At 51.4% G+C, this 21,915-nt stretch overlaps 2 protein-coding genes and 1 long non-coding RNA gene across 7 annotated transcripts in view; 1 reads left to right on the top strand and 2 right to left on the bottom strand.

The window, feature by feature from the left end:
• Window positions 1–6,507, bottom strand: part of MOB1B (MOB kinase activator 1B) — a 35,108-nt gene extending 28,601 nt beyond the window's left edge. The window contains exon 1 of one of the 2 annotated variants that reach the window (XM_065062922.1): window positions 6,348–6,507. In XM_065062922.1, the coding sequence (XP_064918994.1) occupies window positions 6,348–6,361 (14 nt within the window). In that variant the 5' untranslated portion in view covers window positions 6,362–6,507. Of the gene's footprint in view, window positions 1–5,643; window positions 6,070–6,347 lie in introns of those variants that run through there. The other variant, XM_065062921.1, reaches the window with a different exon arrangement.
• Window positions 6,508–8,107: 1,600 nt separating this feature from the next.
• Window positions 8,108–12,206, bottom strand: LOC135579455 (uncharacterized). Its single transcript, XR_010472602.1, has 2 exons — window positions 9,641–12,206; window positions 8,108–9,184 (listed from the first exon to the last, which is right to left on the bottom strand). It is a non-coding gene; the product is annotated as an uncharacterized LOC135579455 (long non-coding RNA).
• A 138-nt stretch (window positions 12,207–12,344) lies between these two features.
• GRSF1 (G-rich RNA sequence binding factor 1) lies at window positions 12,345–21,908 on the top strand. 4 transcript variants are annotated; one of them, XR_010472599.1, is made up of 10 exons: window positions 12,345–12,554; window positions 12,876–13,017; window positions 13,885–14,040; window positions 14,391–14,531; window positions 16,793–16,922; window positions 19,582–19,742; window positions 19,895–20,016; window positions 20,692–20,827; window positions 20,936–21,054; window positions 21,773–21,908. XR_010472599.1 is itself a non-coding variant. In XM_065062912.1 (10 exons), exons 1-9 carry the CDS (start codon window positions 12,375–12,377, stop codon window positions 21,027–21,029), a joined length of 1,227 nt encoding a protein of 408 aa, XP_064918984.1. In that variant the 5' UTR covers window positions 12,347–12,374; the 3' UTR covers window positions 21,030–21,054; window positions 21,773–21,908. The 4 variants fall into 4 exon arrangements, 2 of the variants coding, with proteins under 2 accessions (XP_064918984.1, XP_064918983.1); XR_010472598.1 differs by having other exon boundaries at window positions 12,347–12,554; window positions 19,892–20,016; XM_065062912.1 differs by having other exon boundaries at window positions 12,347–12,554; window positions 20,971–21,054.
• The last annotated feature ends 7 nt before the right edge of the window (window positions 21,909–21,915 follow it).

Here is a 21,915-nt window from a genome sequence, read left to right as displayed (position 1 = left end):
AGGAAAAACAAGCAGCTCATTTTGTCAGCCTTGGGCACGAAAATATACAACCACAGTTGCAAGTCCTGAGCTACCCTTCCATGAACAAACGCTTCCAATATTATACCCTTTTTAGAAGAGATAAAAAACCTCCACATCTTGCAAGACACACACAGCATAGGATGTAACTGTGACCCTGGGCTGTCCTGACCACGGCTCTCTGTTGCCATGAAGAGATACTAAATCCAATGACTTGACAGGATATTATCAAAGGTTTTGGGCACCTTCTCAAGATTACAAACCAAGCCATGTTAGCTGTGCACACATTCTCCCCCGAAAGGGAGCCCTATTCAACTGCTCTTCTCATCGGACAAAAGTAAAGAGCTAATTGCATAAGTTCACTTACATTGCAAACATGAGGAGAGGAAGACGAACCAGGGAAAACAATTGTGGCATAAAAACAAACAATTAGGAAGCAATTAAGACCGGACATCGCTGCGATGTAGCATACACAACTTTCACACTGAACATTGCCCTTCCTCATGGTGTTGTGTTTGCTTTTCTCCATTTTAAACTAATGCTTCTATACAGAGAATGCAGCATCTGAGAACATTTACAAGTGCTGGTCGCTCACTTCATCAATTATGTGTTCCTGAAAACAGAGTATTAGCAGCAAAAGGTTTTCCAAACGCAATTCCAAGCTCAGAGGAATTCCATCGAGCTCATCGAGAAGGAACCAAGTCAGCGGCAGGAGGACGGCAAGAACGCCGGTCCCTAAGGAGGCAGGGACGCACCGTGGAGCGGAGCACGGCTGGGACAGGGCCGGCCGCGCACCAAAGCCGGTTCCACGGCACAGAACATGGCAGAGGCCTCGGCCTCCTCCGCTCCGGCTTCCGAGTGCCCAGACACCCCTGCTGCTGCCATTATTCCAAAACCACCCCTCATCTCCTGTGAGTCACTACACAATGACACCAAAACACTACATTAGCAAAAGAGGAATCCCACTGAAAAGGAATCAATAGTTTTCTGCCGGTTTAGCTTCTTCAACCACCTCATTAGAAGGATGCAAAGTGTCCCAGCGAGCTTAACCCTTTCAGCAAACAGCACCATGACAAACTCCTTTGGGGTCTCACAGGAAGATAAACGAGGAGGGGAACAATGCAACAAGCACTTCAAAAGGTGGTTTTCACCAGAGACCAACAACTGTAAAGTTGACTGTAGCACAGGCAGCACAAGAGGCTACACGAGCATTCCGGTCCAAGCTTTCAGTCTACACGGATCGCCGCGGCTCCTGGCAGCTCTCTGCTCCTGGGCGCTCCCTCCCGAGAGCCACCAAACAGCCAGGGCAGGCCTGGCAGCGGCCTGGGAAACGGGACCGGAACACAGGGAGCTCTGCACACAAGTGACGCGTGCTCCAACAACACTAAACAACGTCTAGGTGAAAGCAAGGCTTTCTGCAGCCAATAATCCACTGAAAGCTATAAGCAGTTACGAGGAAAAAAGCTGTACTTTCTGTGAAGTTCATTGTGAGAGCCGATTTTGTATAAACTCTTCCTCTAAGGAATCCTCCTGTCCTCAAAACTCAAAATTACTTAGCAAGACAATTTTTAAAAGCCACCAGAAAACTCTTTAAAGACTTGGCAATAGACTTTTCACTCCCAGTACTCTTGCAAAAAAAAAAAAAACAATCTGAATGCATCACTAATGGTACGGGTTAAACAACAGACCTATGGTGAGGTACCACATTCATGTGTCAAGAGCCTCTACCCCATCTCTTCTCTAGGAACACAGCCTGCACAGTAATATTATATTAGTCATGCAAAAACTGAAGAACAGCAGTATTTTAAAATACAAGGAGAAAAATATGAGAATGTTTGATGAGGATTTATTTCCCGTTTCTAACAGTTGGTAAACGCCTACACATTGATTTCCAGTGACTGAAATTACAGCTTATAAGAGCCTAAGAGTCTTCTGTGGGAGCCCTCGATAAGAGGAGATAAATCCCACATCTCCAGCTTTCACTACAGAAGGAGCACTCAGGAAGCACTTGGTTGCCTCTGACTGAACAAGCTGGAACACACTGCCCACTTTAGAAACAGCTTTCGTTGGGTAAGTGGCAGCAGCTCGGGATCTAGGAGAGCTGAAGCAGGGAGAAAACAGAGAGCCAGGACGTTCTGCAGGAGCAGAGCTGAAGCAGGAGAGAACAGAGAGCCAGGACGTTCTGCAGGAGCAGAGCTGAAGCAGGAGAGAACAGAGAGCCAGGACGTTCTGCAGGAGCAGAGCTGAAGCAGGAGAGAACAGAGAGCCAGGACGTTCTGCAGGAGCAGGCAGGGAATCGGGATGGCCACAATGCTGCTCAGTCTGGAAACAAACAGAGCACCTCTCGTTTTCTTATTGCTCTGCAACAGACATAAGGAAAACAAGTTATGTCCCACTGCACCTTCTGCACATACATACACACAGGGAAACTATTATTTTAATTTGAAAAAAAAGGGCACCATCAGAAGGCACTGGCAGGCACCCCCACGCTGGGTACCAAGAGGAGAAGAGAAGCACATCTTCCCCGATTCTGTGTACAACTTGGTGTGGATTCAAAACCACACACACCCCAAACAACAGCTGCTCATCCTCACCCTTACCTGCGGTTTCCATCAGCTCCTGGTCTTACAAAGTCTCACCAGTTATGAGTGCCTACATCAATCTCGTTAAATATATATCTATATATATATATATATATATATTTATATATATATATATACACATATATGCTGGAATTTTCTGAGAGGGATTTACTAATATATAGATGGCTTTTTCTGAAGAACAAAACACAGTTCCACAACTTCGATAACCAAATTGAGTATTTTCCTTTTAAAAATACATAGTTTTCATCTGGCTTCTATTTCACCTAAGTTTTGCCAGCGCAGGATAACACAAGCATGTCACCATATGGCGCACCCACCGTAACTATCATTAATTCTTTCCCTTGGAGATGTACGCTGAGGTACCTGCAGCTATGCTGTAATTGCCTTTTAAAGAGAACTTGTCAAGCTGAATTCTTTTAGAACTGAAGACACTTTCTAGCCCAATTCCCCCCCCCCTTTTTTTTTTTTTCATTTAAGATTCAGGATAACCTATTCAACCACTGAAGGGGTTTATAAAATATTGTCAAAAAGGAAGAAACAGACCAGAAAGAGCAAGCATTGGCACTGAAAATAACAATCGCTGTCAAAACCAAGTTGTATTAATTCAGTGACTTGTCTCACAAGACAGTCTTTTTATAATGTTATCCATAATGAGAGAAGACAATGGCTTCCCTTGATTTTCTTGCCCTCCCGTGCAGCTCTGTGTCCCTGGCCCTAGCAACAGAGAAGAATAGCCGTGGATGTGTGAGCGGACCGGGCGGCGAGGGGCCCCGGCACCCTGCGCCGCCCAAGCACAATCGCTCTGTTGTGTGACAGCAGGCGAGGCTGCGAGAACACGGCTTCTGACCCTGGCTGACAAACCCCAGCCGAGGCCCTGCCGGTAAACCGCCTGACAGGTTCGCTGCCGTTGAGAGATCATTTCTAGCACGGTGCACGAGGACAACCTGCTGCTGCGTCTTCATTGCGAGTTCCAAACTGGGAGTTGGCTCACAAAAAGACAACGGTACCACTGGCGCAGGGGAAGCAGCACAAACAATGACCTTTGCTACCTCCAAATCAAAGAAACTCCTGGTGAAAAGGGAGTGAAAAAGTACTATGAAAAACTATGTTAAAAGTCCTGTAAGAATGTGGGGGGTTTGCAGCTGAAATACAAGTTTGTACTACTAAATTCACAGAAGCATAAAGATATCCAACCATTATCATTGAATAACTCTGTCAAGTTACCATGAAATTCAAGTTTGAAATAAGGTGATGCTAACTTTCTGGATATTTGAAAAAAAAAAAAATAAACAACTACTTGCCAGTAACACACAAAGTTGCCCCAGGGCCGACCAGGCACACTTAAACCCATTTCTAGAGCGCACACGAGTAAACTAGGTTCTGCCTACAACACTGCCAGCAACAGCTGACACAGCCTTGCCAAGATGTCTAGTTTTGCCAGGCAGTAACTCTGGTTTCAATTTCTCTATTTCATCCAGCAAGACAACTCGAAACAATGGAGATGGGGGTAAAAATTGGCTTTTCCCAGGCTTCAGAAGGGTCAGGGAAAAGAAACAAACATCTCATCATTGCCTGTGACAGAGGGTGGAGGGTTTCACGCATTTCCATTACCAGTTAGCCAATGCCACGGAGCGTGAGGCTCTCTAATCGGCAAACCAGACTCCAAGGACAGCACCGTACTCAAAATCCTGTCCCCTTCCCCATGGCGGCAGCTGAGAATTATGAAGGAGAGGGACAGCTGGGCTTCTCATTAGGAGCACCACGTCTGAATCCGCGGAGAGTCATTTGTACACATCTCCCACTCGCAGCTGATGAGTGTCTTTCAAAAACCTCTCTGGGGTGAGGCAGCACAAGTGCAACGACAGGCAAAGCTGGATCAGTAGGGCAGAGCTGAAGGATAAGTGCAAGCAGAGATTTAGAAGGAAGCCAGCGTCGGCACTATTTGCCTCCGTGAGAACACAGTTTACTAGAACACTCCAACTCCCAGGATAAAGTATCTTCGCTAAAAGCAGGCTACACACACATCTGTTGGTTATCAATATAAGCCTTTAACAACTGTCAGATATTATGGCAACAGTCCCACCAACTGCTCACACGTAACTCTAATGTGCAGCGCAGTCAGCGGGGCCAAGGCCCCAGTGGGGCTGCTCTCTGCCGGGGGCGCGTTTCAGCAGCTCGGATTGCCCTGCTTCCCTAGAGCACATCTTCGCTTTAATTAATAGGTCACTGAACCGGTTTATGCTAATTGTCAGAAGTACCTCGTCTTTGTTCCCAAGGGGAGGGACCAAAGTTCATTCGGTTCTTGTCTACGAAGCAAAACTGCAAAATGTAAGGTTTTGCACACACCTAAGTTGCCACCAATTCCTAAGGGAGCTTTTTTACACCGCAATAAACAAATGCCTTCTCATGAGCACCACCGTCCTGCCAGCAATGCCTGGCTGTGCCCGTACCAGAGCCCCCACACCACCGTGACCCAAGCTGTAATTAACCTGTGCAATTAACTTGTACATGGTCCTGCCAGTGATGCCTGGCCGTGCCCGTACCAGAGCCCCCGCACCACCGTGACCCAAGCTGTAATTAACCTGTGCAATTAACTTGTACACGGTCCTGCCAGTGATGCCTGGCCGTGCCCGTACCAGAGCCCCCGCACCACCGTGACCCAAGCTGTAATTAACCTGTGCAATTAACTTGTACATGGTCCTGCCAGCGATGCCTGGCCGTGCCCGTACCAGAGCCCCCGCACCACCGTGACCCGAGCTGTAATTAACCTGTGCAATTAACCCGTACACGGTCCTGCCAGTGATGCCTGGCCGTGCCCGTACCAGAGCCCCCGCACCACCGTGACCCGAGCTGTAATTAACCTGTGCAATTAACTTGTACATGGTCCTGCCAGCGATGCCTGGCCGTGCCCGTACCAGAGCCCCCGCACCACCGTGACCCGAGCTGTAATTAACCTGCGCAGGCTGTGACTCACAGGCTGCGACTCACCGACCTGCGCCAACGCCAACCATTTTTAACTTACCGACCACAGATAACGCCACGGGCAGCAACTTCTGCCCACGCCGTCCTTGGTATGAGTGAAAAAAACTTTAAAAACATATAAAATAAAAGGGGAGACTCCAGCAGATAGGTGTTTTCCCCTGCAGGCGACTTTGGCCTTCCTAGCGGTGCCCTCTGCAGCAACACCGCGCTGCCGGGCACGTCTCCCGCTTAAACCAGCTAAAGCCTTGTGCGGATTTACTCAGCACGCGTGGCCGCCTCTTTCGATTCCTCTCCCCGCTGTCCGAGCCAAGGACGAGCCCCGGCTCCAGGCGAACGAACTCCCGCCCTCCAAACGCCCTCTCGGCCCCGAGCGCCGCTACGGTCCCGCGGGCGGCCGGCCGGGCCGTTAACGCGGCCGGGCCCCGGGCACACCGGGAGCGGATGAAGCGGCCGTTAGCGCGGCCGGGCCCCGGGCACGCAGGGAGCGGCCGTTAGCGCGGCCGGGCCCCGGGCACGCAGGGAGCGGCCGTTAGCGCGGCCGGGCGCCATGCCGGCGGGGAGCGGCCGCCCGCCTCCCTCGGCACGGCGAGGAGGGGCTGGCGGCGGCGGCCGCGTCTCTTCGGCGGGCTGCCCTGCCCTGCCGGACGGGGACAGGAGAAGGGACCCGTGTTCCTCCTCGGGAAGGACAGACGGCCGGGACAGGGGCAGCCTCCTCTCCTCCGCGCCCCCGCCGCGGCTACTCACAACAAGAAGCTCATGGCGATGGCGGCGGAGCGGGACCGGCTGCCTGGGCTCGACTGGGCGCTGCTCGGCTCCAATGGCAGCGGCGGCGCTGGGCGGTGTGTGAGGGGAGGGCGCCGCGGGGCGGGGACACGGCGGGGACACGCCCCGCCCGGCCCCGCCCCGCCCCGCCAGCGCCCCCAGCGGCCCCCGCGGCCCGGCCCGCCGTTCTCCTCACGGCAGCGGCGGGCCGATGCGGCCCCGGAGGGACGGGCCACCGCGGCGTCCTCGACTGCCCGGGCACTCCCCTTGTCCTTCCGGCCGCCTTGTCTTCCCTGATGAACGACATCCCCCTCTCCCCTCAAACATCCCCGTCTCTTCGGCAGGACTCTGCCCATGAACGCCGCTGTCTACGGCCTCGGCCTCCCGACAGTGCAGGGCGCCCGGTAGTGTGTCCCCAGGCCGGGGGAGCCAGAAGGAGCAGAGGCCGCGAGCAGGGCCCGGCCTCCCCCAGACCCTGTCCCGGGAAACCCGGGCTCCGCTCCAGGCCTGCCCCAGACCCTGTCCCGGGAAACCCGGGCTCCGCTCCAGCTGTCCCTGGGCAGGACTTAATGGGAACGAACGCCACCTAAGTGCCCTGGCAGCCTTCAGGCAGTTGTGGCAGTGAAGCCCTTTCCCCATTTCCTTGCCCCACATAGCCTGTCCAGGCTTGGTACCTCAGGCTGCCGTTTGCAGGGTCTGTAACCGCATCGAGACAGGTACACTGTGGAAATGACATCATTTCTGTCCTTGTGCACCCGCAGCAGGGCCTGGGCAGGGCAGACCTCCATTCTGTGTGGAGACACCGTCACAGCTACGGCAGCAGCTTCTGGGCACGAGTGTGAACAGCCCTGATGTTACCCACCAAATATTGCAGGGGAGCCACGACAAGTGCTCAGCAACAGTGTGGCCTGCCTGTATTCAGTCCTCTTCCAGCCCAGACTGCTGGCTGTGGAGCACCCCTGTGTGACGCAGGTACGGAGCCATTCACTTCGGTTGTGCACGTTGTGCCACAGACTGAAACGCAGTACACCATAATTATTTACACCATCCAGGCTTCCTTACGTGGTCAGTCAAGGGGTGCAGGTACCCAACCCACAGATAACCACCATGGTCATAAAAAGAACAGGGAGACCCTAAATTCTGTGTTTCTGCCCTCTTCACTCAATAGTCCCAACACTTTATAAAAGAAGTTTCTCGAAATGGCCTCCAGTATTTCAGAGGTCTCAACGTTTGATGTGCGAGCAACGTGGAACTCAGCTGGCTAGGGCCCGCGGACGGCTAAGGACACGGCCCAGAAGGCAGATGCAGCTGCGAACTGCTGAAGTAACAAAGGGACGTTTTTTCTTACAAACGCTGGGCGAGCCCTTCACCTGAGCTCTGCCCCGAACCACCCAGCTGTGCGAGCGTGCCTAACAAAGGCACGTCTTCCCATTTGTGGAAATTTAACGTACAGCATACTCAGAGCACCACTTCAACCCAAGTTTTCAAAGAAGCAAATTGCATCTTTGCTGACAACAATTATCACAATTACTTTGCTCTTTCCAAGCAAGAGAGCTGCACATCAAGGTTACAGAGTGCAAAGAGTGTCCGGCAGCTCATTTGACAGCAGATGACAGCTGCGGGCTGGAGACTGTGCTCTGGGAATCCCTACCTCCCGTTTCCAAACAGGGAACTGCTGTTAATTCTTGGGTTTGTCTCAGTCACTTTAAACGTTTGAGGGAAAACAAAGATAGCAGCATCCAGAAGGCTTTAAAATAAAATACATTCATATCAAACAAGGACCACACATTCCATTGTACACTTAGCCACACCCAGGTGCCAACTCTTTCTGTCAGAAATCACATTCCCAGGCTGTAATTTCACATGCAAATTTGCCTCTGTTTAGGTCCGTAAGAAGGCAGCTGGGTTTCAGAGAGGGCCAGGACTTCAGCCCCTTGCCCCGAGGGGATTCCGCGAGGCCGGGCAATCCCGCACAGCCCACGCTGCTGCAGGTAGGCCAGAGGAAAACCCGCTGGCTCTCACGTTCGTTATCGGGCAAATTCGGTACACGCAGCACTACGTGTCCGTACAGCACATAAGGGGTTTCATCTACAATACTTCACGTGGCAACAAGGACAGTCATCTGCTTCTTTCATGTTTTCAAATGCTGAAACTGCATTTTCTATTTTCCTGGCTGTGTCCTTCAGACCAAGTGACAATGCCAGGTCAGTGCATCTGTAAGTAAATGAAAATTACACTGCTCTTCTTTGGGCACTTTTAAAATCGAGTCTTTTACTAGGCAGTGAAGGTATAATTAAAAAATTAATTTCATGATGTTTGCAGTTTTCCTTTTGGCCACATTAGCAAAAGCAGACGTGAAAAGGGTCTCGGGGCACTTTGTAACAGACGCTGTCAGACTAATATGGCCACGTACATCAAACTACGGAAAAAAGTATTGCTGATCTTTCAAGCACATTCATGTTGGGACATGAACAACCTCCATTTTCTGTTCCCACCCATACACTTCCTTCTACCCACAGACTGTTTTATCTTAGCAGCAAGTTAAATGTCTGTTACTGCCGCAGTCAGTAGGAAATAGCTTGCCAGGGTGGCTGTCAGGAGAAATGGTTGCATAACGTGTACATTTTGTGTCTCACTTAGTTTTTGTCTATTCAGGACAGCTGAGGGTCACACAAAGTGCTCACTTCAGAGGCTGCCGATGCCAGGGACTGGCAGCACGCTCCGGTCTTACGTAAGAGTCAAACAGCTCCAGGAGAGGCACGGTGAACGCACCCGTGGCCTCGCGTCTGTCATTTTGGTTTATCCATCGTTCTGTGGAGCTAAAAGAATTAGTCTGAAAGGGCCCTCAAGCTAACAAAGCGCTTTGGTCCTGAACTGAAGCTTCCAGGTTCTGCAGCACAACTCAGTAAGCACAGAACATTCCAGCACAAAATACTCAAAAATTAAAATCAAAATACTTAATATGCAATGTTATCAGGAATACAAAAAAGGAATCATAATTTTATTTCTAAATGTAAATAATACAGTATGTAAATACTAAGCTCTACAAACATTCTCCCCACATTCTATTTAAACTGATAGGATCCATCAATTTTTTAATTGGATACTTGTCTGTGCATTAAGGTAAAGGATTTGATTTGTGAACAAGCGATACCTAGAGGACTAATGACAGAACTGCAGCAAAGTATCTAAGTATCAATATCAGACTGAACGTGTGGTCTGTACTCATAGAATAACTACTCTCTACAAAACAATGCAATGCATTAAGAACTTACAGGAACTCTGAGGTGATGAGGCAGCGGTCCCGGGAGTCACCACAATGCTGGAGCTGAGACAGTACAACTCATCAGCCTTGTCATTGCTGGACTGTAGCAACAGTAACAACTTTGGCCTCCTGTTGCCTTCAGCAGTCACAGTGCTCAGATCGGTGTCATTCCTGCTACGACATACATACACTTCAGTAATGTCTCAGAAATAAATTATTTGTGTAGGAGCTGCTCCACCAATCTCAACAGTATTTATGGAGCACATACCATCTGCAGGGATGATCAAGGTCTCAAAATCTCTGTGCAAAAGGTTCTCTCGTCTCTGTTTTCCAGCGCCGACGGGCTCGCTCAGGCCAAGCACGCTGCGTCTTGGCAAATGCAGAGACAGTGGCAGATGAGCGACTGTATACCAGGCTCATCTTCCATGGAAATTGATGGAAGACCCACTGCTCACGTAACTGAAAGCTAAATTAATAATTCTGGAGTACACGACAACAGAATACAAGGCCGGTTTTTCCTGATGACAGATCACAAAGCAACAGGTAACATATCCCAATATAAAATAAGCATTTGTTTTAGTCTCAGCTGAGGGGATTTTCCCCTCTTGCTCTGATCAAATTAAAAAAACAGCTAGTATTAATTATTTTTAACAACAACCTGTTTTACATTGGGTATTGAAAAGGTGTCTTTCACGGTAGATAAACCTAACTTCTTGCTCAACAGCAGTGCAGAGGGGCATCTCCTGAGCCTCAGGGCTTTTATTTGCTGTAACAGATTTTCTCTCATAAGTAGAGCCCATACAACACTCGTTCTGTTTAGTGGATAAAAGCAAATTCTATCACCCTACGCTAATTTTTTTTCCCATTATACGTGCAGAGGCTTTGCTAAGGAAGCCCTGAGATGCTTGGAAAACAGATGCCTCACAAAACGGTGCCTTCTGAGGGTAATTTGCACACAGTGACAAGCTATGGGACAAACAGCAGCGGGATACTTTTCACTGTACTTGGGAAACAAATATATTGAAGGAAAAATGGGTGGAAGATGTGTGTCTGTGTTAGAGTCCTCCTTGTGCCTTGCCTGGTTCTCAAGAGAGGAATGTACCTAGCATTCTCTCGGTCCCTAAGATTCAGGGATCTGCCAATTCAATTAGATTTCAAGCATGAAAGCTAATCTAGATAAAGATAAGTGTTCCAGAGGAATTCCTACACTTATCTTAATTTTTTGCTCCAATAAAATTCGCTTGTTTATTTAAAGAAGGCTTTGAAGAGAAACGGGACTTGTAGACTATGAAAAACTGGAATGTGAACCACTTGAGCACTGAGGTCAACATTCCTTTGAAAATGTGGATAATTCATGATTTACCTTGAACACTTGCAAGAGATCAAGAGCACTATTGTCAAGAGACTGTGCTATTGTTAAGGTAATAGTCTGTCACATGAAAGTTACATGAAATAGTTCATAAAAGAGATTACTTGCAATAGCTTGTTTTCAAAATACTGATAAGAAACAGTCAAGGCTTCCAAGACATTAACCAGTTGGCTGCACTACAAGCTGGAAGACTCCTGAAAAAAACAAGGCCGTATATTGGTTGCTAGTTTGCAGCGGCTCACAAGCACAACTCTTATTGTTGATCCCAAGATGGGAGCTACAGGATGCCAGCCAGAAGAATCTCCCTGTCACAGTTGTCACCTGCCCACGCTGGGGTCCACGCACAAGGAAAGGCCAGCACACCATCCTTCCAAAGAACCTCTCAGACACCTGCCAACATACCCTGGATCCACAGCTCCACAGCCTCCCTCGGCTTCCTCTGCTGGTGGCTGGTTGTGGCTTGTCTTTTGTCTTCCTCCTCTTTCTGCTTCACCCTAATTATTCTTTTGAGTTCAGCATCATCTCACCTTCCCCATGCGTGCACTTACCATCAGACGGGCCAGTAACACCCACGTGTCCCACAGCCCAACAGCACCGCTCGGCACCAGAGACCCCCGTGTTCTCTTTGTCCCCGTGTTCTCTTTGTCCCACAGCCCAACAGCACCACTCGGCACCAGAGACCCCCGTGTTCTCTTTGTCCCACAGCCCAACAGCAGCACCGGCACCAGAGACCCCCGTGTTCTCTTTGTCCCACAGCCCAACAGCAGCGCCGGCACCAGAGACCCCCGTGTTCTCTTGCACAGATGCAGCAGCTGCTTTTCCAGATCATCTGGAAGCTGCACGTTCTTGGCAAACCTGTTACGACAGTCCTGCTTCTAACACAGAGGACTGTCAAGCTAGGACGGGTGCAAAGAGGGCGAAACCAGCTCTTTTTAGAGTCTACAGGGAAGGGGTGTAAGAAATGTTGTCGTGCTTAAGCCTCACTTAAAACTTGACACTGCTAATACACTGTGGGGTTGTGTTTTTTTTTTCCTTCCTGTTCTTATTTATAAAAAAGGAAAAAAAAAAGTGTCAGAAATTCTAAGTAAGCATAAGGCAGTAATAACTTGTCTTGAACGGCCGAGCCACGCCGGGTCCAGCGCTGTGCCACCGAACAGGCGCGTCACTCGGAGCCGCTGTCCCGCAGAGCCGGGCCGCGCACGGGGACCCGACCCGCCCGCGCTCACCTCCGGCCGGCCAGCGGCGGGCCTGCCCCGGAGCCTGCCCCGCCAGCGACCCGCCGGGCCCGGAGCCGCGTCCCGGGCAGGGGGCGCCCGTCCGCCGCACCCCGGCGGCTCCTGGGAAGGAAGGCGGAGCGCTCTCCCGTCCGTCGCTCATGGCCGCCGCAGCGTGCCGCGGCCTCGCCGTGCTGCTGCTGGGCCGCCGCCCGCCGCCCTGGCTGCGCCCGCCGCCCGCCCGCAGCCTGCCCGGCGCCGCGGGCCTGGGCCCGGGGCTGGGGCTGGTCCCGCCGCGGGCTGCGGCCCCGCTCCGCGCCGCGCTCCGCCGGTACAGCCAGGTAGGCCGGGACGGGGCCTAAGATGGCGGCGCGGGGGGAACCGAGGGGACCCCGCGGGCCGGACGGGTCCGGGTGTCGGCGGCGGGACGGCGGGGCCGGGCCGTGCCCCGTGGGGCCGGGCCGTGCCCCGTGGGGCGGGAGGACACGAGCGGGCAGGGCCCGGGTGCCGACCCCCGGCCGGGAGCGGCGGCCGCAGCCCGCGCCATGTGCCCGGCCCCGCTGCCCCGGCGGCACAGGCCGGCCCCGCCGGAACGCGGAACGCAGCCCGGCTCCCGTGGGACCCGCCGCTGCCACTCGTGCGTGTTCTCTCGTCGGTGCCAGGTGACGGACGCGCCGTCGCGGGAAGGTCACCTCCCAGAGCAGGAACACGAGCCGCCCAAGGCAGAAAACGACGTCTTCCTCATCAGGGCGCAAGGATTCCCCTTCTCCTGCACAGAGGAAGATGTGCTTACCTTCTTTGATAGTAAGGGAGCTAATGTTCCTGGTTAACTGTTCGGTGCGCTGTTATTGAACCTAATAGTTTACTACAAGTTTACAGAAAGAGTACTTAAAAAATCATTAGCTAAAGAAAGATCAGTTGTTAATACTACTGTAAAACTATTCACAATTTATGCATGTAAAACAAATAATTACCTCCTAACTGCTGGAGGATGACTAGAAACTCATCAGTAGGGAGTTTCATGTTTAGCTGACCCTGCCTTTCCCTCTTACTCCATGTTTCTACGTGGATCCAGTTTCAGGTGGTTCCTCGGAACACCGCTATGGTTGGCTTTCCCCCGCTGCCCTCCTTAAACCAACTGAAGGGTCTCGATAAGTGTTAGTTAAAACTTCAGTGCTGCTTTTGGAGCCCCACTGATAGGCCTGTGCAGGACTGGTCCCTCCATACTGTAATATTAGGATGTATCCTTACAGAATAGTCACAGATAGTCAGATCCAAGTTCTTAAATGGCTTAATAACCTGCTGAGCTAAATCAAGGCAGTTCACATTCTGAGGGGAAAGAAAATACAGCAGGCAGAGTGTGACTGAAAGACTGGAGTATTTGTTCCAGGTGTCCGGTACCTCAGAAACAAGTAGTTTCCAACAACACAGGGAAAGGAATTTCACAGTTATACAGCTGTGGAAGCTAATGGACACCAAATGAGCTTCTCCATGTTGTGTTTTAAAGCTAAGGTTAGAAACAGGAGTCTCAGCCTTTGTTTCGGGACACTGTTTTGCACCGCTGAGGGAAAGCGCTATACACAGAATATTCATTTTTTAACCTCAATTGGAAGACCCCCGCATTTGATGCAGTTGCATCTGTTTCTGTATCGTGTGTTCCCTGATTTCTAGGCTGTAGAATTCGAAACGGTGAGAACGGCATACACTTCCTCTTAAACAGGGATGGGAGGCGGAGGGGAGACGCCTTGATCGAGCTGGAGTCGAAAGCAGATGTCCAGAGAGCACTGGAGAAACACCTGCGGTACATGGGCCCACGCTACGTGAAAGGTGGGTTCGAAATGACGCACCTGACGTTGGAAGAAAACTCATGATAAAGGGAAGAAGAACTGCTGACTAATAGAACAGCCTGGTGTGAGGGGGCAGAGTGGAGAGGTGCAGCACGTAGAACAGAGCAACAAATTGGCAAACAAGGCACCATTAAGCCATGATTCCTAGACCAGGCAGGAAAAGCAAAGTGGCTCATGCAGCAAGGGGTGCCATTGCTGGACCGGGGAGGGCGGGCGAAGAGACCACCTCAGGTTTTGGGGTGGGGGGACGCTGCCTTACAAGGCAGCCTGCAGGGTGCCACCTCGTGTGCACAGCCAAGGGAAACCGCTCCGTGCCCGTATCCCCCGCAGTGTTCGAAGTACACGACAGCGATGTGGAGAGCTTGCTGCGGAGTCTGCGGGACGAGTCCCAGGCCATCAATGACGGAGTGGTAATGCTCAGGGGCCTGCCGTTCAGCTCCACGGAGGATGACATCGCGGATTTTTTCTCAGGTAACTCGGCCGAGTCTGTGCTCTCCTGTCATGAGGTGTTCACTCCTCCACATTGACGCTTTGCTGGGCTGTTGTTTCTTGTGAAGGACAACTGCAAAATCACAAGTGCCTTCAACACCCTACAGAGCTGCTGCCTCCCTGCAGCTAAAAGCAGCTAAAGCTTTCTGGACAAGCTTGTGTCTGCAGTGTTTTCCTGCACTTGTGGCTTTCTGCAGGCCTAAGCTGGGATCAGTGCTCACAGCACTCCTTGGGGCAGCCGTGGAAAGAGAGGCACCTAGATCCTGTTCTCTGTGGTTGGGTTGCTACCAATGCATAATTTGGCAAAGTCAGGAGAGGAAATAAACATCTGTATGATAGTTAAAGTACAAATTGTCACAGAGCAGCCCACAGGTCAATTTTAGGGACCACAAGGTCCAAAAACAACTTTTATTAGACCAGCGAGGCACAGGGTTTTAGCACTCCAAATGTGACTTAAATACAGGTTCGGATATCAGTGGAGGAAATTATTGAGAGGGGCAGCCACTAATACAACAGGAGGTCCACAGAGTGCATGCACGTGGCTTCACCAAAACAATGCCGGAGCCGTCCCCGAGTCCCGGAGGAGTACACACTTGCCTAAGCACGGTGTGGGATTATTTTATAGAGATACACGTACTCGCAGTGAGTACAGAAAGTGTGCACTCGCGATGTCGCGAGAGTAAATTTATAATACGCTCGCAGTCCTGCGAGAGTTATTTCACACGTGCAAATGTGCACGGAATCCTACACGTGCTTATGTGGAGGCACGGGAGGAAAATATACTCGCGATTGTGCGAGGGGCTCTCGGCGGCCACTCGCGATTGTGCGAGGAAATAAAGTACTTGTGCAAATGTGCACGGAAAGAAAATATACTCGCAATCCTGCGAGAAGTTTTACTTACACCGTGGTGGCGAGGCAAGCGGAGTCTCCATCCCGGGGAGGGGGCTCTCGTGGCGGCAGTGGCTAAGCTCGTGCTCCAAGAGACTCGACGAGAGTCCCGTTTTGTTATCTGATCAGACCTGACTGTAGGCACTCTAGAAGCTTCTCTGCACCCCCCACACTGAGTGTGGGTGCCCCTGAAGCCCTCAAACGTCCCCCACACTGGGCGCGGCCCAGTGTGCCTTGGCACTCCCTTCTGCTAATGTCCCAGGTGCCAGGGTGCTCTGGGCCAAACAAAAGAAGCTGTTAGCCTCAAATAGCAGAGAAAGGGGAAGATGTGCCATATTAAAAGAGGGAGGGGGGTTGCAATCTGCCACACAAATGCATACAGCACAGGTACTCACAGATGTGTGATCATGGTGGCAAGATGATATTCACCGCTGTAAACATTTGTTTTTTCCCAGTGAGTGGCTCTTCCCTGGTTTTGCTGCTGAACTGCGCCGGCTCTCAGCTGAGCACGCCTGTCGCACACCCCGTGCTGGGCGTTCCAGCCGTGCTGCCGCCTTCCTTAGGAAATAGGCCGCTCTAGGCTTGGCAAAATTAATTGACAATTCTTTAGGTAAAGTTTAGGTTTTAGACTGAACCAAAACCAGTTCTGCACACCAACTTCTTGCAGTCCAGGTGTGCACACACACAGAGGCCTCCAGCTTTAATCACCAACACGACACCAACAATCAACTTTTGAACTGATAGCCATTAATTATGTTTAAAGGAAGCTAGTAGCACAGTTATCACAATGAAACTACATGGGCAGCGTTTTAGAGCAACTACTTCTATTTCTTTAGGAGCTTGGGGAGAGCCTTTGAGAAAGTAAAAAGGTGCAAAAAGGCATTCCTGAAAAATCAGCGCGGGAGCCCGGCCGGTGTGCACTGTGTCATGGCAGACGCGGCACGGTACTGGATTACAGGCTCCCTAGAAAGATCGCACACAGCACAAACACGGGCAGTTGGTTGGACCTGGGTTGTAAAGAGATGGAGAAAAAGTTACCATAATAGCCCAGAACATTTGTGCCCTGGACCTCCTTGTCTGGAACTTGAATTCATTTGTTGTTTTTGTAGTTCCTTGAAGCCTCAGGTGAATTCATTATTGGCAGTTAAAGATTCTGTGAAAACCGACTGAGCCAAATCCAATAAATTGAAATTTAAACAAGTTTTTAAAGTATTTTGGTCAGCATGAGCAGTCGTTTCAGCACTAGGGAACAGCGTGATGAGCTTGCCAAAAAGCAGAAGTGGAAGAGAGGGCTCTTAGAGCTATGGCACAAGTTCCTGACAGTGCGAATGCCTCCTTCTCCCACCCTTGTACAGGTTTGAAAATAACGGACATAGCCTTCGTCTACCGGGGAGAGAGAAGAACAGGGGAAGCGTTCGTGCAGTTCGCGGCTCCGGACATGGCGGCTAAAGCCCTGTCGCGGCACAGGGAATACATGGGCAATAGGTACGTGCTTGCGGGGCTCCCAGCGCTGACTGCCAGCTGCCAGCGCACGGGTCAGACCGTGCTTGGCTGGCCTGCTCCGTATTGTGCGCCATGCTTTAGTGCTCAACACTCCTCATACCCAGCACCCGAGATCTTAGATTCAAATTTCACAAATCACGGCTACATCTTTCTCAGACTGTTACTTTGTGGCTTATAACACTTTATTTTAATGTTTTTCTCCAAAACACTCTGTATAAATACTCTGTACAGCCCAAGTGCTGCCTCCTTTGGTGATGTTTTTTTTCTTATAGAACCTTGACAAAATTGGAGAAAAACAGATGAAGCCGTTTAGAGGCTCCTGCGCTTTGCGGAGGCACCCTCAGCACTTGTACTGCAAAGAAAATTTGGGCCTATCAAAGAAAGTGGGGAGGTTTATTTTGATTTTTGCTTGGGTTTATTTTGTTTGGGGTTTTTGTTTGTTTGTTTTTTGTTTTGTTTTTTAAGTTCTCCCAAAGGCAGCCTCGTCCCAGCAAAACCGGGCGATGGCGTTGGGAGGAGGCAGCGCTGGGCGGACTCCCCCTGCCCAGTCACAAGTGCAGACACTCGCCCGGCTGAATTCCCACATGCCCCCCACGCGTCCCACAGTTCAGCTCCCTCCCTCCAGCCCGTATCGGGCTCTCTCGGTGTCCCCCGGAGGGAGTGTTGCACAGGCACAGTCCCCGCTCACCTCTGCTCCCGAGGCACGGTCAGTCCCGCTCACCTCCGCTCCCGTGTGGCTGAGGCACGGTCAGTGGGGCAGTGGCCGCCCCGGAGAGTGCTCCCACCTGGGGGGCTGTTCTTCTCCTTCCTCAGGAATCCACGTTTCACAGCCTTGTGCCAAAGCACTCAGCCCTGTGCCATTAGCTTTGCACAAAATCCTCTCTTCTCTCAAGCAGAAGCATAAACAGCTTTTTCCCAAAATTCTGAGCTGTACTTGGGGGAAAGAGAATTCTCCTTTTAACCTAATCAGGCTGCTAAATTTTCCTAAATACCGCAGTGAGTTCTTTCTGAATGCCAGACACCGAGAGCCCCCCCCAGACTACCACTCACAGTACACAGCTTCAGCTTCCTGTTTCCCATCTGCCCGCCCTTTTATTTACACCCGCCCACATTGAAACAGCTGCTCTTTAGGGGTACCCTATAATTGAATTACCTGACATGCTTTCTTGCCCTCCAGAATTAATTAATTAATTAATTAATTAATTCATTAATTCATTAATTACATTTAATTAATTCTCAATTAGCTTTTTTATTTTTGGTCTCGCTAGAACACGAGCTCATCTGACCCACCCACCTGAGCTCACACGTCTGTCGTGGGCCAAGAAACTATGTTGTCCAGTCCCGCTGTCACCTCGTGCTCCGTCGTTGTTCTTGTCTGATTTATCCAGCAATGGCTGGAGCTACGTCCAGCGCTGAGCCTGAGCTCATGGCTGAGCCTGGAGCCGTGTCCAGTCCGAGCTCATGGCTGAGCCTGGAGCCATGTCCAGTGCTGAGCCTGAGCTCATGGCTGAGCCTGGAGCCATGTCCAGTCCGAGCTCATGGCTGAGCCTGGAGCCATGTCCAGTGCTGAGCCTGAGCTCATGGCTGAGCCTGGAGCCGTGTCCAGTCCGAGCTCATGGCTGAGCCTGGAGCCATGTCCAGTGCTGAGCCTGAGCTCATGGCTGAGCCTGGAGCCGCGTCCAGCGCTGAGCCCAAGCTCATGGCTGAGCCTGGAGCTGTGTCCAGCCTGAGGTCATGGCTGAGCCTGGAGCTGTGTCCAGCGCTGAGCCCGAGCTTATGGCTGAGCCTGGAGCTGTGTCCAGCCTGAGGTCATGGCTGAGCCTGGAGCCATGTCCAGCCTGAGCGTGGGCTCCAGGGCTGAACCGCCAGCTCTGCCAGCCCGGACCTGGGGTCAGTGCCCTGGGACAGCTGTGCCACCCCCTTTGTCACATCATTCCTGTGACACCCTTAGTTCAACCTGTGGGAGGCTCAGCTGGGGAAGTGACTCTAAGGAAGGGGCTCTGGAGCACAGAGCTAGAAATGTGTGTTACAATTTTATACATCCACTCAACAAGCAAATAAGTGCTTGCATTTTACTCTTTCTGCAGTGTAAGGGGATTTTGGTGGAGTCCCTTCATGCTGCTTTACACAGTGGTGTATTACACTCACAACTTCCACGCAGTCCCCCCATTACGTTTTATCTCATCAGTTTCATACGAATACATAAAACGCATAAGGCTTTACTGAAGTTTTTAGTATGACCCTGTGCATCTTCTGTGTCTGCTTGTTTCACTAACCAATATTTAATTTATGGAAGAAAACATAATTTTGGCTCGTGCGAGTGTTATTTCTTCTACAAAAGCTTTGTGCACACTGTGAACAAAAGACGCTGCCCAGGCCCCGCTGGTAGCGCGCCTGCAGTGTCTGGGGTTATACAGAGGAGCAGCTGTCATTGCAACTTCAAAAAGGGTTTCATAGAAATAACGGTGCAATTTAAATGAATGAATTATTCAGAGCTGTTCCTTGCCATGCCGTGGCTGTCACACCTGGTGCGAGTGGGGCCGAAACAGGAGCAGGTCCTGAAGTAACGGTACCTTCTCAAACCCTTGAGCTCTTTGCGGAGGCGCGAGATGTCCTGTGTAACGTTTTCCTTTAATTCTAGATACATAGAAGTGTACGTCAGTAGAAAGCATCAAATGCAAAGGCACGTGCCTTACCACAGGCAGCTGCTGACCTATCCCAAAGTGAGGAAAGAACATGAGTCTGTTTCTGAAGAAAGGCGATGGAGCGACACGGCAAGTTCTGATGCTGAAGGAGAAAATCGTGAGTCCCTCTGTGTCCTGCGTGTTCTTTAGGGCACCTTCATTTTACCCTCGTTGTCTGCCGTGAGCGTGACCCTGCGTGGCTGCAGCGTCCCTGTGAGGGAGGTGGTAACTGGAACCATGAGTGATGGGGTTTCCTCCATTCCACAGAAGTGTGCAGAGAACAAACAGAAAGGCCTGGGCACATTTCAGAATCCGAGAGCGTCTCGTCACCACTGCACTTTGTCCACATGAGGGGTTTTCCTGCCCAGACTAGTGCCCAAGACATAATCAATGTGAGTAACAGGAAAACTGGGAATGAAATTAGTTTCTCATTACCACTGCAGACCTTTAATTAATTGTTGCAGATGAAGTGACTTAAGGTTTTTGGTTGACCCGTGTCTGTCAGACGCCGGTGCCGCGGGGCTTCCGGCTGCGTTGGGAAGCCTGAGCGGTGCTGTTGCCGAGGGTGACGGGCTCCCGGGACAGCCCTGAGCCGTGGGCACAGCCGCAACACGCTGCACGTGGAACAGGTGGCAGGCTGGGCTGTCCCCGCTGCCCGTCCCTTGGACCTGAGCGGCCATTCGCCCGGTTACGTTTCAGAGTAGCTGACCGTGCAGCCATGAATTCCAGAATGGTTTATTATTAAATGTACTTTGTTTTAATAGTATACAGCATCACAGAGCCAACATGCCAGCACTTAATGGCTTTGAGGTGCACAGAACACGTGCTGCATGGGGATTTTTGCTCTGCCAGGAGCTCGCAGAGGGTGGCGGCTGCGCCCAGGGGACACTTGACTTGGGTGTCCCTTGGCCTCCCCGGCCAGAGAAGGGGGCTTTTGCTGCTCAAGAGCTCGGAACCCCCACAGCTGGACATGTTTCCTGAGTAAAACACCACGTTTCTCAGTGGAAGAGCGCGTTACTGCTCTGTTGTTTCTGTCACACCAAACTTGGTTGTTTTCCTCCCTTCAGTTTTTTGCTCCCCTGAAGCCCACGAGGATCATGGTGGAATACAACTGCCACGGAGACGCCACGGGAGAGGCGGACGTGCACTTTGAGAGCCGCGAGGACGCGGTGGCTGCCATGGCTAAGGAGGGGTCACGGCTGCGTAAGTACAGAGCGGGCTCTGACAACCCCAGGCCTCCGATCGCCGGGTCGTTCGGCACAGCTCGGCAGCTGCTGCCAGGCCCTGTGCCAAAGAGCGGTCTTGTTCCAGATTACACAGCCTGCCTCTCTCAAATTGTTCCCCAGAGTGCAGTGCCATCGAATTATTCCTGAACGGACACCCAAAAGCAAACCAGAACTGCTAGTGACAGGGGCGCGGCCTCAGCTTTGGTGAGTGCATCCTTTCTTCCCTGTTGCTCATTTTCCATTGTTAACAACGGCTGCCTCAGGCTTATTATCGCTGATACATTGTATTTCATGGAGCGCAAAGGATAGACATCTGAGTGGCTGTAGGTGAGTGTCACAGCGTACCTGGGGCTGGGATGGGGCCCAGGCGCTCTGGCCTGCAAACGCAGGGTCTGCAGGAGGAGCTGTGGTGCTGGGGCCCGGCCAGGCAGGCCCTGCCCCTCCCCCTCCAGAGCCCGGGGGCTGATGCGGCTTTGCAATTTGCTCCCCATAAAACTGGTGGCGCGAGCGGCTCCGGGTTCGAAGCGGGGTGTTCCCTGGCGTGGAAACGGCTCCACGCTGTCCAGGGCCTGGTCAACAGTCGGGCTTTTGCGTTATCGTCACAGACAACGAGCTTGTCAAAATAACATTGGTCAGGTTGGGGGTTTCTGGTGGTACTGGGGGCTCTTGTTTGGGTTTGTTTTGGTTCTGTTGTGTTGGTTTGGGTCGATTTGGGGTTTTTTGTTGGTTTTGTTTTGGTTTGTTTTTAATCCATCTGCTGTTTCAGAGCCAGGCTGTGATGGTTGCACGGGCAGTCCCGTGCTGGAAGAGTTTTCTGATTGTTGTTGCACGTAGCCTGTGTATCTCCTTGAGGTTCACAAGGGAAGAACTGCAGGAAAGCAGCAAGCAGGGCAGTGATTTATCTTTTTTTCTTTCTTTTTAGGCCAAAGTGAACACATTCCGTGGGTACGAGCATGAAGATCGAGCGTGAGTGTTGCTGCTCAGTAACAAAGATACACTGTATACATTTTAGGATTGTGTAAGAGCATGTAATAAATTCTGTTGATACCCTGTGGAAAGGTTGGC

Source organism: Columba livia, chromosome 4 (genome assembly GCF_036013475.1).
Source record: "Columba livia isolate bColLiv1 breed racing homer chromosome 4, bColLiv1.pat.W.v2, whole genome shotgun sequence".
In the NCBI taxonomy this organism is placed as follows: domain Eukaryota; kingdom Metazoa; phylum Chordata; class Aves; order Columbiformes; family Columbidae; genus Columba; species Columba livia.
Note: the sequence above shows the minus strand (reverse complement) of the source record. Positions and strands in the feature narration are given on the sequence as shown.